This window comes from Mus pahari, chromosome 14 (genome assembly GCF_900095145.1).
Source record: "Mus pahari chromosome 14, PAHARI_EIJ_v1.1, whole genome shotgun sequence".
Lineage (NCBI taxonomy): Eukaryota > Metazoa > Chordata > Mammalia > Rodentia > Muridae > Mus > Mus pahari.
This window is the reverse complement of record NC_034603.1, coordinates 63756854-63769864: the sequence shown is the minus strand read 5'-3', so window position 1 is coordinate 63769864 and position 13011 is coordinate 63756854. Positions and strand designations below refer to the sequence as shown.

Genomic DNA, 13011 nt, shown 5'->3' with positions numbered 1-13011 from the left:
CCCGAGGATTCCTCCTTCAATTCCTTTAACCCTCTGCGCAGCTTCCAGGGCTCAAAGCTGGCCTCTGAGACGTTTTCTTATACCCATTTGCTTCTATCCCCCCCCCCGTACGCTGTTTTTCCACCCACCCCACATTTATTTCCGTGCAGGGACCCAAGGAACATCTTAGCAGGACTGGAAACGGTCCGTTGGCAGATGAGTGGGTGACCAAGCTTCCATAAACTTGAAACTCTTCCTGGTGTCTTGGACAGAGAAATAGTCACCAAGCAGGACCCCTTTTGTATCACCCGGACTTTGACAGCCTGGGAGATGGGACCGTGCCTTCTCTTGGGTCGCCTGAGCCAGAGCTAAACCAACCTCAAGCGGGGCCTGAGAAAGCAAAGATTGGCCGTAGGGACTTGGTAAAAGAGCTGGATCCCAACACAAACACTCGTTTTCATATTATAAAGACATTTATTTACGCTATGAAAATAATGTACAATAAATACTTTTCCCCTTTCCTATTATTAAACAATTTTAATAAATAATCTACAATCTAAAACTTAAAAAAAAAAAAAGAGGAAAATAGGTCCCTCTAGTTCTTTGTAAGAAAACCCTCTCCCAGTAGAGTTTAATTATTCCTGAGATTTCGTTGGAAGGAGTTTTACCAAGTGGAATTTGTGTGTGTGTGTGTGGTTTTAAAAAAGCGAAAAGGAGTGAATGAAACACTAATTCGTTAATATCAGGATTTTAACAAAACGCATAAATGTAATCAGGAGTGGAGAAGGCCCGATTGCCCCCCCCCCCGCCCCAAACAGCCAAGGAGGACCAGACGGAAAGGACCAAAGATGGAAAACAGTTAGGGAAACTGCAAGTCGATGGCACAGAGCGTGCTGGTGAAGAAGTCCAGCTCTTCCTCGGAAAAGGGCACGGGGCTGTCAAGAGAACCCTGCAGGCTGGGCGAAAGGCCTCCGGACATCTGGAGACAGGAGTCTGTAGCGAAGAAGTTGAGGTCCGGTAGAAAAGGCGAATCCTGCCGCTCAGGGCAGGCGTCTTCGTGTAGGGGCTCGCTCTGCAGGCCTCCGGCTCTGAGCATTGTGCAGCCGGGGCTCGATGCGCCCACACTCTCCAGGGTGGTGGCAGGCGGCGCCGGCGCCGGCGGCGGCGGCGGTGCGCCCCGGGGTCCCTGCGCGACCTCGGCGGGGTGGAAGCAGGCTTCCCGCAGCCGGTGAGACGCGAAATCGCCCGGGCTGGCCGTGGGTTCCTCGGCTGGCTCTCCAGCGTCGTCCTGGGCGCTCGGCCCGCCTGGTTCTCCCTCGGGCGGCTCTCGATGCTGCGTCTGCCGCTTGTGTTTCATGCGTCGGTTCTGAAACCAGACTTTCACCTGCCTTTCGGTGAGGTCCAGCAAGGCAGCGATCTCGACGCGCCGCGGCCGGCACAGGTACTTATTGAAGTGGAACTCCTTCTCCAACTCCAGCAGTTGCGTGTTGGTGTAGGCCGTGCGCAGTCTGCGAGAGCCGCTGCCGCCGCTCTCTGACAATCCGGGGCCATCTGCGAGGGAAGCACCCCTATGTTATCAGAGAGGTCTCAACGCAGCCTCGGCTTCGCTGAGATCAGGAGCACCCCTTCGACTAAAAAGACTCTCAGCAGTCCTACTCGGGCTCCCATCCCACCACCACAGCGCTTCCCTCTGTGTCTTTTTTTGTGTGTGTGTGTGTGTGTGTGTGTGTGTGTGTGTGTGTGTGCTCTTCCACGTAGGCAGACTCAGCCCGGGTCAAGTCGGTGCCTTCAGAGCCGCCCACGGGCCACGTAGGGGGCGGGGAGCAATTTCTCTTAACTCCCAGGACCTCAGTCTCCCTCCCTCAAGTCCTCCCAATGGACCCCTCAATTCGAAACTTTCCAACTCAACCTGGGGAGAGGGATCACAGACTGTTCTTCACCCCTTTCCTTCCTAGCTTTTGAATTCCCTCTTCTCCCCTAGGTTTAGGAGAGCTAGAGGGATCGCATCTTTTCCAGGCTCCAGATTCAATCCCAGACACACTTCATTCCCCTACACAGAAACTGGGGAAACGCTTCAATCGAATCATTTTTTTCTAAGCACATAAAATAAATAAATAAATAAGAAAGCATCTTCCCCACCCTCAATCAGCTTCCGAATTTTTCTGGGGGTGGGGATGCTAGCAGTAGCTAGGCCTGAACCCCAGCGGGATACTCTGCTTCCCTCGCCCCAGATCCCTCGACCTAGGGAACCCCACCAGGAGCCCCATCACCTCACATTCTCCCCTTCTCTTCCAACTGCCTCTCACCCCGCCCCTACCACGCTTACCCACCTGATGGTGATCCGACCCCGGAGGCCCGGACCGAGGAGGCGGCTGGAGAAGGGGATGCTGCGGATTGGCTGGGTTTCTTGGTGGATTTCTTCTCTTTCATCCAGGGGAACTCGGGGGCTGGGGGGGCGACGGGGAGTGGCGGCGGTGACCGCAGAGCAGGCCCATCTCTGGCTTGCTTTTGGCTCCCTGGTCTCTGAAGGGTGGAGGCGCCGAGCTGGAGGCTGGGGAAGGTTTGCTCCAGAGGAGGAGGAGGAGGAATTAATGTCGACTCCTTGATTGATGAAGTTTGAAATGTCTCCAAGACAGCGGGGAAGGAAGTCAGACACTCGGCGAGCGATGGCTGGCTGTTTATAAACCCAATCTCCCTCTCAAATTCAAAATTCATGGCTTTCAATGGTGGGGGAGGGGGCCTGCTGGGGGGGGCGTCAGGAGGAAGGATCAGAGGGACCCCCTCTCCCGCCCCCCCCAGGTTTATGCAATGGAGCGATTTCGCGGGGGGGGGAGGGGAGGGGATTTCGCGCTCTCTCTCTTTTTTAAATTTAGGCCTTTATAATTGTATATTGCTGATAAATACAAGCGTATGGGGACTCTCTCTATTAAACCCAGGACTCCGCCGAAATTGCAGGGAATTCATGGTCACGGGACCGGTCTCCGCCAATCGCTCGTCTGGGCCTGGTGGAAAACACAGGCATTATTTGCTTTAATTGATTCAAAAACTCCAGAGGACCACGACCTGGATAGCATAAGGCTTCCTCCTCTACCCCTATTCCTTCATCAGTAACCCACACTCTCCCTAATGGCTCTCTTTCCCCCAGAAAAGCCAAAAGAACCTCTCCCTTCCCTTCAGTGACTGTGTGGTGGTGGCAAACAACCACATTTAAGGGAGAAATGTAGTGAGTTAATATGCTTTCTTTATGTGGCCCTCAGTAGCCTCTTACCCTACCACCACCTCAGCCCCCCCCCCGAAAAGCTCATTTGGGAGGAAAGTGGGGGTAGAAAGAGGCTTCCATACCTTGGGGGAAATCAGGAAGGAGATGGATGAAGGACAGCACTAACCACCAGCAGCAGCAGCAGCAGCAGCAGCAGCAGCAGCAGCCCACCCACCCTCAGAAAGCAGTAGTTCACACTTAAAAAATGGACAGAGCTGGCACACAGCAGGGACATAGATGCCAGGAGCACTTTGGGGCATAGGCCTACCTCCCCAGCTATGTGCCCTGGATTCTATTCTCTGCTCAGAATTTACAATTTATGTCCACTTGCCTTCCTGTTGGGGGTCATCTGTAACTCACACTGTGACACTCCAACCCTGGCAATAGGAGGGTCTAAGAAGGTCTAAGGTTACAGATGTATTCACAGGCCCCCAGGTGTATCTGTGTCTCCATCCAGGGCACCAAAGTAGCCATCCACTTAACTTTCAAAGCTAAAGTCAATGCACAGTCTCCCTCTGGACAAAGGGGTTTTCCCTCTGTATTTGCCTTTGGGCTACTTTTAAAATCCCTGGTAAGAAAAAATTTCCTAAAGATGGTGGGGTAGGGGGGACTGGGGATAATGACCACCACTGAGATTATATTCTGCTTTTGACCTCCAGGAAGAAAGAAAAAAATGTAATGTATTCTATGGTGAGCAGCCTATGATGGGCTCAACTTTAGAATGTTGTGATTTACTAGAGGAAGGAGGCAAAAAAAAAAAAACAAAAAACAAAAAACAAAGAAACAAACAAAAAACCCAAAAAAATCTCAGAGCCACAAGCAAGGGTGGGAAGCTAGGCCTCAAAGCTGAAAATGAAAAGTCGACTGGGGGAAGATTTTTAAATAAGTGGGTCAGAGGGACCAAGAGGAGATGAGGCGATCAATCTTAGCCCCCTGACAGCTCCCTCCGATTGCATCAAAGAATTTGGCTCTTTGGGAAAGCAGAGGGAACAACCTAAATTGCATATCCCTTAAAAAGGCCTGAGGGAGGGGGGTAGCCAAAGAGAAAGGTGATTCTGGGAGATCTAGGAAACAGATGGGAAATGGGGACAGAGGGAAGGCGCTAACTTGGGTGGAAAGTTTGCCCCGGAGAACTCCCACGGCTCTGGCCTCCCCTCCCCCCTCCTGGCTCTCTGTCGCCTAGCCTAGAGGAGAAGGCTGGTTAGCAGAGAAATGGCAACTCAGCGGAGAGCTGGAACTAGAAACTTTCTGTCAGTGTAACGTCCGCGTGGGTGGTGGTGAGTATTTAAAAAAAGAAAGAAAAGAAAAAGGCAGAGAAGTTAGCAGGGAAGCCGGAGGGAGGAGGGCGGGGGAACCTGGAGGTGGTGGTTGCAAGGACAGAAAGAGGCAGGCTCTTGGGAAACTGCTCTTAACTAGGCCAGCGGGGGCCAGAGAGGGTGTTGGGTACCTCAGCTGAAACAAAACAAAACAATGTATGCATATATTTTCCTGGATGGTGGTTAGCAGAGGAGAATCCAAATAGTAGCTGTCTGGAAGGGAGTCCTGTACAATGAGGCCTGGGAGAGGGCCTTCTCCCCGGGGCCGCATGGGTACTTCCACAAGTTTTGTAACAGGCACTCCAGCTGGCTGCAGCATCCAAGGATCTTCTAAAAACAACCAGAGCCCAGACTGTCCTGTAGGAAATACAGCTCTCCATCCCTTGATGACAGATTTTATGGCCAGATTAGTGAACAGTAGAAAACTTGGGTGTTAAAGGGAGGACTCAAGAAAACCCTCCAACCCTCCCTCCCTCCCTTCCAGCCTTCCAGAGACAAATCTCCAGCCCCCCGGGCTGCTACCTTACAACGCAGATTTTTATCCGTGTTTTTAAAGGGCTTTAGATGAGTACCTAGAATCTGGAAAACAGTAGGACAGCTCCTATTTTTGTTTAGAGCCCCAGCTCCTAGCCACAATATATCAGTATAGCTAGCTAAATTCTCTCTTATCTGGTTCCTCTTCAGCTAGATAAATAAGCAATCCACCCTTCTCCTCACAGTCAAACTTGACCCTTCTCATAGTTTTATCATTCAGAAATGTTATTCAGGGAAGAGGAAGAGAAAAGGAAAGACAGACCCTTGAGCATTATTTGATCCCAATCAAACATTGCACGCTCCTCTGCCTTTAATTTATAGCCTGGCCCAATGCTAAATTGCTTGCCGCCCAGATGAGCCAAGTCCAGTTAAAAAATTCTACTTGGTGGGGAGGGGGCGGGCGTATTATTCAGGTTGTTTTTTTTATTGTTATTTATTGTTGCATAAAGACTGTAATTACTAACCTTGGACTGCCAGGATACAACATAAAAATGAAAATCAGCCCTCGCTTTAAGGCTGAGGGCCTGGACCGATTCTTATCCCCCCCACCCCCACCCCACATCACCACTGCCACCAAATATATGCTCCTAATTAAGCAATGCGGGTTCATCGCTTACAATTAGAATTATGTAACTCTTCAGCAGGCAGCCATCGCTTCTCTTTCAACGAATTAGCTCCATATTTCAGCCTCCCCTGTCTCCTCGCTCTTATCGGATACCGCTATGCGGTGGTGACATTTCATCTTTGACAGACCCTCTCCATCCTCGCTCCACTGTGATAAAACTTTTATGGAACCAGGACTAAGAAATGAAGTTTTCCCAAGCATCGTGGAAACAGTCTCCGGTTAGCCTGGGGACCATTTTATTTAAGCTTGGTTTCTACAGCTTCCTCTCGCTCCCTTCTCTTCCTTGGCAGGAGAAATCTAACCAGCCCTCTTCTTCCTCTGCCCTGGGCTTCATTTAATGATTAGATTTCACTTTAGTTTTAAGGCTTGACCTGAGAAGTCTAGGCCTCGGTTTGTTATTGTTCCCCCCCCCCCAGATTAATCATTTTCCTTTGTTTTCATTTTAGACCCAATGATGGTTGGGCTTCGGGTCACGTGACAGCCTCATTGTAGCTCCGGAAGAGAACATGAAGTTTAGGTTGCCTGGAAGAAGCAGTAATAAGCTAGGTTTGGGGTTGCCTGGATGTGAGCAGAGGGGGTGTCTGGAGGTGCTGGTCAAAGGGACAAAAGAGGCCAGTGACTAAGAAAAACAGACAAAGAACAGACTTAGCCCAAGATTCCCTCCCCCCCCTCCCGCCCCCCAAACTTGTTACTTAAACCTTAGCTGAAGAACTTGGCAGAATGGTCCAAACTGGTATAAATGTCAAAAACTGAGTTGAAAGCAGGGGAAAACGCTAGGAAGGGGAGACAGGGGCCTGAACAGTGGGCAAAGAGCCTGGGGAGTGTCACCAGTGCCCTCCTGCTAGGGGACATTTGGTCACTAGAGCCTTTTTCTGCAACCTGAACTGGACCACCATGACAAGATAAAATTGATAACAGAAAGTTTATTCAAGAATTGTTTTGACAGACAACTCTTTTAACTAAGGGGAAAAAAATAACTACCGAAGAACAAAGAAAGTTCCAAGAGAGAATTAACTTCTTATCTCTACAAATTCAGGACTATACAGTGACATTTAGGAGCTGAGTTCATGCCTTTTAGAACTAATTACAATTGCTCATATGTACGAGTTTAACATAAATCTACAGCTCTTGTCTAGAATACAATAAAAACTAAAATAGCTGGTTTTACATGACAGGTAACACAACATCCTTTATAACAAGTAAATACTAAAAAAGTACATTTTCCTTTTTTTTGTCCCTCATATAAATACATAATGTAGGGGGATAAATAATACAAAAAAGAAAATATTTTAACAGGCTATAACCAATAAATATATATGAAAATGTTCACTAGAACACACACTTTTTGAGCGAAGCTGGACTTTCTGCAGTCCCAGACATCTCTCACAGTTGTTTTTTTTTTTTTAATATCCATTAAAATGTAAACTCCAAGTGCAACAAGACTGTCCTGTCAGGAACTGGAGCAAGGTCCACAGGTCCAGCTGCAGCACCTGCCAGGACAGACAGTTTGTTCAAATATACCCTGTTTTCACGTTAAGTCAAGAGAAGAACAGAAGTAAAAGGAAAGTGGACAGAGTGGGATGGGGTGGGAACTGAGAGACTGGAGACCGGGCAAGCTTCCAGTCCTTACAACTTGCCTGTCTTAGCCTCTTAACTTTTCCTTAAAAGAAAAAAAATATATATTTATTTATATTATAGGCAGCTCTGACTTTCAGGATATCTTACCATCCCTGAGCCCTCTGAAAATTGTAATCAATAGGGGTGGGGTGTAAATATGGATGTCCTTAGAGCAGAAAACCAACCGGAGGGCCATAGTAAATGATAAATATAGTAAGAAGCCTAACAAATGGGGGATGGGGGGAGTTGAAGCTTCAGGGAAGTAGGAGAGAAACATACTTTGTGCCCTTCGATTTAAATGTGTTTTCTTATTTTTCATAGGGAGACTGAAAGGGAGAACAAAAAAAAAATCAAAATTTGGGGGAAATTACCCACAGAGATGCAAGGTAAGTTGATTGCTTGCTCATAGCCAAGCCACTAAGTTTTAAATGTGCTTCTCTGCCCTGCTTGCCTGTCTTGGTTTCCTCTACCCCGACTCCAAGTCACCTCTCCAATCTGAAATTCCCACTTGGTAGTGCTGGAACCCTGGGAACCCTGGGATTGATGTGGTCCGTCTCCAACCTGCTGTGGATTCCTTTCCAAGGGTTGTTGGCAGACAGATGGAACCAGGCATAGGGGACTTAAAAGACAGCCCCTCAGGGGCCTGGGAGCAGGAAAGGCACCCCAGGCCTGTTCTGTTTCTGGAAACCTGGCGACAACCCCATCCCACACCTCTTTCAGGACTCCAAACCGCGCCCATCCCCACCAAATCCACCTTAACTTCACCCCTCCCTCCCCAGCCCGCCCCTCCCATCACAGGTGTGTCAGTTTGGGCGCTTCTTGGATTCTACCCTGAGGCGGTGCGTGGTGAGAGGAGAGGTCTGTGTACGTGGGGTGAGGGTCACAGGGTCCGTGATGCTGGTTGGGGGCCATAGGGGCCGCCCCGTTGTAGTCCAGGTTCCCCGAGGGGTGGTGGGAAAGGTGATTGAGGCCGTAGAGGGAGGGGCCGGCAGGGGGCGGCAGCGGATCCGCGTAGCCACCCCCGCCCACGTACACCGGACTACCCTGCATGGCGGGCGTCCCGTAGGCGCCCCCGTTGGCTTGGAGGACGTGGGGCTCATACTCCGACGCCGGGGTCGGGGGGTACTTCTGTGGGGCGCCGCAACCCTTAAGAGGGGGCTGGTAGTTGGAAGGCAGCGCGTAGGCATTCTGGTGGCCTTTGCCGAAGGCTGGTGGGGACGGGCTGTCGTAGCTGGGAGTCATGGAGTGTAAGGCGTTCATGAAGCCAGCGGTGGACTGCATGGGCTGCGGAGGGCTTCCGGCCGGAGAGGGACCCCCGGAGGACGAGGCCAGCCCCTTGGCCTTCTGGTCTTTCTTGTACTTCATGCGACGGTTCTGGAACCAGATCTTGATCTGGCGCTCACTGAGGTTCAGCAGATTGGCCATCTCGACCCGGCGCGGCCGGCACAAGTAACGGTTGAAGTGGAACTCCTTCTCCAGCTCAACCAGCTGCGCGCTTGTGTACGCCGTGCGCGCCCGCTTGGACGCCGCCGACCCCGGGGGGCTCTTGTCCCCTCCCCCGCCGCCGTTGCCGCCCCCGCCGCTGCCGCCGCCGCCACCACCACCACCACCGCCGCTGCCGCTGCTGCCGCCACCACCACAACCTTCTGCTGGACCCGAGGGGGGAGGGGTGGGAAGGGGAGAAAATGAAATAAAAGATAATTACTGAACACGCTGAAATTGAATGCATCGTTTCTTAATAAATCCAGGCCTGGACTCGGAGGCCCCGCTGTCCTCCCCTTCGCGTCCCCGCCTCCTCCTCTACCCCCCCACTTCCTACCTCCCGTCGCATTAGCGGACACTCTATAATAGTGGCATTTATTAAGAGACCTGTTCTCCTTTCACGGCCCCGGCTTATGAAAATTTGATCATGTCACACAGACAGAGCTGCGTGGCCATTTATTTAGGGCTAGGTTTTTGCGTGTGCGCGCACCCCTCCCCATATATCCAAACCCAAGTCTGAGGTGATTCCTCCCTTCTGTCCGCCCTCTTTACAAGACAAGTGACTGGGAACACCTTGGGGGGGAGGAGGACTGGACACTGGTGGGCAGGGCCTGGAAGTGTGGCACGTAGAGGCTCGGGTGACTGCAGGCCGGGACCCCAGGCTGCCTGAGCGATGGTGATTAATACCCACAGTAATCATACTTAATAATAATCTATCCTTGATGACTCTGTGCCTCCAGGCGGTGCGGCCTTGGGAAGGGCTGTAAGGCCAACCATCCCACCTCCTGGAAACTCTTGGAAGCCCAGGCGGAGGGTGGTTGGAGGGACTGGGTGTTGGTCAGGTCAGAGGTCATCAGGTAGTGAGAGGTAGCTAAAAAGCACTAGACAGCCACCTAATATTGTCTCCAGGCCGTCTTGTGGGCGCCTTGGGGTCGGATGCTATAATAACAGTGACATTCCTGGGTTGGACAAAAGCTGACGGGCTAGGAAGGCAGAGAGCTGGTACCTGTGCCGGGGGAGCTGTTTTTCAGCTTGGACGTTTGCCTCGACTCTTTCATCCAGGGGAATATCTGTTTGGTGAGGGTAGAGTTGGAGCCGGCACCGCACTTGGGGGGGCCGCTTTTGCTGGGCCCGCCCCCGTTATTGCTGTTGCTAGTGGTACTGGTAGGTGCGGCGCTGGGTGGGGGTGAGCCCGGAGGTGCGGGCAGGGGCTCTGGGGCCAGGCCTGGCCTCATGCAGCTGCCGTTGAGCTCCTTGCTCTTGGCATGTGGGGCGGCGTTGCCCAGGGACTGCAGAGAACACGCTGAGCGCTGGTAGTCACCCTCCAGGTGCGTGGCGGCCTGAAAGGGGGGCTGGGGAGGCCCGTCGTAGCCGAAACCATTGCTGCCAGGGTACGAGGAGTAGCCTCCGAAGAGCGCAGCTGCGGTGTTGTCGTAGTAGGTGGCTTTCTGCATCGCTGGGCGAGGCCCGGGCAGTGGGTGGCAACTTGCAAGGGCCTGATACCCTCACGACCGGACATTGGCACCCCTGGGGGTCACGTGATACGCCGGACCCCCCCTCCCCTTTCTGCCCCCCTCCTCCCGGGTCTGTTCCGAGCGGCTGACCTGCGGGGCGAGAGAAGAGACAGAGGGGAGAAGAGGACTGGGCCTCGAATCCATCTTAGGAACTAAAAAGGGAACTGACATCAATAGTTTTGTTTTTTTTTCTTCTCCCCTTGCCAGTATCTCTGCAGCAGACGCTGAGACCAAGTATCTAACCTGACACAGATGCTTCTCACTTCAACTTTAATTTTAAAGGGAAAAAGAAAACACCCTTTTTCATTTCCTTTTTTTTTTTTTTTTTTTAACAAACTCAAGACTATACTCCTTCGAGGAATGCTTAGGAATAGATCACCACTGCTTCGTGGACCATTGCCTCTCCGGCCTCTCCTACAATTTTTCCTTAACTCCACCCCCACCCACAACTCCCCAACCCTGGGATGGGGCAATCCCAGGGAGAGGGCACTATTAGACTCTAAAATAAAAGCATCCCGGAGGTCCTCCTTCCCTTGGGGAGGCCTCTCTGCCTCCCATCTTTCTTCCTTCCATATCCTTCCACCTAAGCAAAGTCTAGCCTGTAAGGAACTTGCAGATCTTAGATCCAAGCTGGAATGAAAAGCAAGTTCATCTGGGGCTCTTCCCTCCAAGATCATAGCAGCCTAAGGCAGAAAATTCCTGAAGAGTTTTAACCCCAGAGGTAGTGGAACCAAGTTTCATCCATCTATGTCCCATCTGAAGGTACCATCACCTCCAGTCTTGGCTCAGGCAGGCCTGGGACCTAGCAGCCAGAGGCCCCTGTGGAGCGTCCAAATGGACCATGATTGTTTAGATTTCCCAGACAAGACCGGTTGGTGCTATGACCATTTGGCTTGGGTCTTCCCCGCCCCCAATCCATAACAATCTGTTTTCTTTTATTTCTCAGGGAAAAGGAAAAAGGAAAAGAAAAAGGGAAAACTGTGCAGTTGCTGGAATCTCTTTTCTACTGAGTTGGGGGAAATTATTCAGGATGATAAAGATTCACAAAACAATTTGAACAGTATTCTTCTCTGGATTCAAGGGGGAGGCTGTTTACTGAGGTTTCCAACAGCAAAAAATAAAATAAAATAAAATAAAATTATGCTCGCTATTCCAACACTGCCTTTTCAAAGTGCACCAGAAAAAATAAAACTGGACCGTGCCAAGAGGTTTTGTATTTGTTCCGAGATTTCTGGCCATATCTCCTCTTTCTCTGTCGTCTCCAGTCCTCTTATGGGTACTTCCCCGAAAGCTCCAGTCTGATCCTGTCTGTGTCATGTGCTTTGGGCAAAACTTAAACTATCATTCAGCCCAGCTGGTGAACTGGTAATGTGGTAAAAATAAAATGAAAAAAACTTCAGGTGGGCTGAACCCCTCCCACACACAAACTGCTGCCTTTATGACACAGATCCCCATACTTAAAAGGGAGATGATGTAGCCCTGAGTTCCAATTGGTTTCTGGGAAATTTTTGTTTCTGGAAATACACATGGGTCTGCAAAAGCAGCAGGTCCTTCCAGGAGGACTGGAGTTCAATTGACCAGGCTGACCCAATCCCTTTATTATTATTACCATTAGCCTCTGATGATTTAACCAAAATTAGCTTCGGAGCAGCCCTGGCTGAAAGGGAGAATTAATTAACCGACATCAGTTGAGTTTGTTATTAATAGATAGAGAAGAGAATGAAATAAAAACCTTGGAGGGGGGTAGCTGGCTGATCCCTGGCTTTATTTAGTCTAAATGATTGTTACAGCAATAATGATGATAGTGGTAACAACAACAACAAAAACAAATAAAAGCCCAGTATTTGACTAGACGCTTGGGGCCAAAATTTCTGTCGCTCCCCCAGCAATAAGCCCGAAACCATGGCAGGACAGAGGCCAGGCGAGTGTGGGAAGCGAAGGAGCCAGAGACGTGATAGGAAAGAATGGAGACTCCTCTGGCGGTGAGACAGGCCAGGAAGGTTTGTGGATTCGGAGAGCCTCCAGCTGCCGCTGCTGGCGGGCTGTCTGGCCGCTGCGGCGGCGGTGGCCGGCCGGCCGGCGAGGAGCTACCGGCCTCCTGCTCAGGCTCAAGGAGGCGAGGAGAAACTGATCGGGACGCCGAACTGGTTAGCGGCGGCAGGTTCCAAGCCCACCGGGCCGGGTCCGGGCCGAGCTCCACGGCAGCAAGTTTGGCGCTGGAGGTAACCGAATTAAAAGGCGCCTTAGCAACTCTGCTCCGGGACTTTGCCTAACAGAGCTCCAGGCTGGAGGGCGCAGAGGCCTGGCTCAATGGGACAGTAAGGAACCCGAAGGTGCCCAGAAGATCTGAAATCTGGGATCCAGAAGAGGGGGTGGGGAGCAGCTCTACCCAGCCAAAGAAGTCTATTTCCCTTGCCTCCATGTTGGAAAAATTCAGGCTCCATACAGCTTCTCGGAAGGGTGGGATGGAGACAGTGGCTCTGGGCTTCCCCTCGGGGTCTCACTAGAGAAGGGAGGCAAGCCCCCCTCCAGAACCCCACCTTTCCAGGCATACTCCTGGGAGAGCCGGAAAGGATAACAATAGCTGGAGAAACCCCAGGAGAGAGGATAGGCCATCTTCCAAGACTTAAAAATATATATATATATATATATATATATATATATATATATATATATATATATATA

The 13011-nt window shown here is 51.0% G+C and overlaps 2 protein-coding genes across 5 annotated transcripts in view; both read right to left on the bottom strand.

The window, feature by feature from the left end:
- Nucleotides 1-433: 433 nt before the first annotated feature.
- Hoxb2 (homeobox B2) lies at nt 434-2877 on the bottom strand. Its single transcript, XM_021212423.1, has 2 exons — nt 2310-2877; nt 434-1530 (listed from the first exon to the last, which is right to left on the bottom strand). Exons 1-2 carry the CDS (start codon nt 2692-2694, stop codon nt 839-841), a joined length of 1077 nt encoding a protein of 358 aa, XP_021068082.1. The 5' UTR covers nt 2695-2877; the 3' UTR covers nt 434-838.
- A 3739-nt stretch (nt 2878-6616) lies between these two features.
- Nucleotides 6617-13011, bottom strand: part of Hoxb3 (homeobox B3) — a 41128-nt gene continuing 34733 nt past the window's right edge. For 3 of the 4 annotated variants that reach the window (XM_021212582.2, XM_029545635.1, XM_029545634.1), the window contains exons 4-5: nt 9819-10416; nt 6617-8979 (exon numbers count right to left, since the gene is read on the bottom strand). In XM_021212582.2, the coding sequence (XP_021068241.1) occupies nt 8123-8979; nt 9819-10266 (1305 nt within the window). In that variant the 5' untranslated portion in view covers nt 10267-10416 and the 3' untranslated portion in view covers nt 6617-8122. Of the gene's footprint in view, nt 8980-9818; nt 10491-13011 lie in introns of those variants that run through there. The other variant, XM_021212584.2, reaches the window with a different exon arrangement.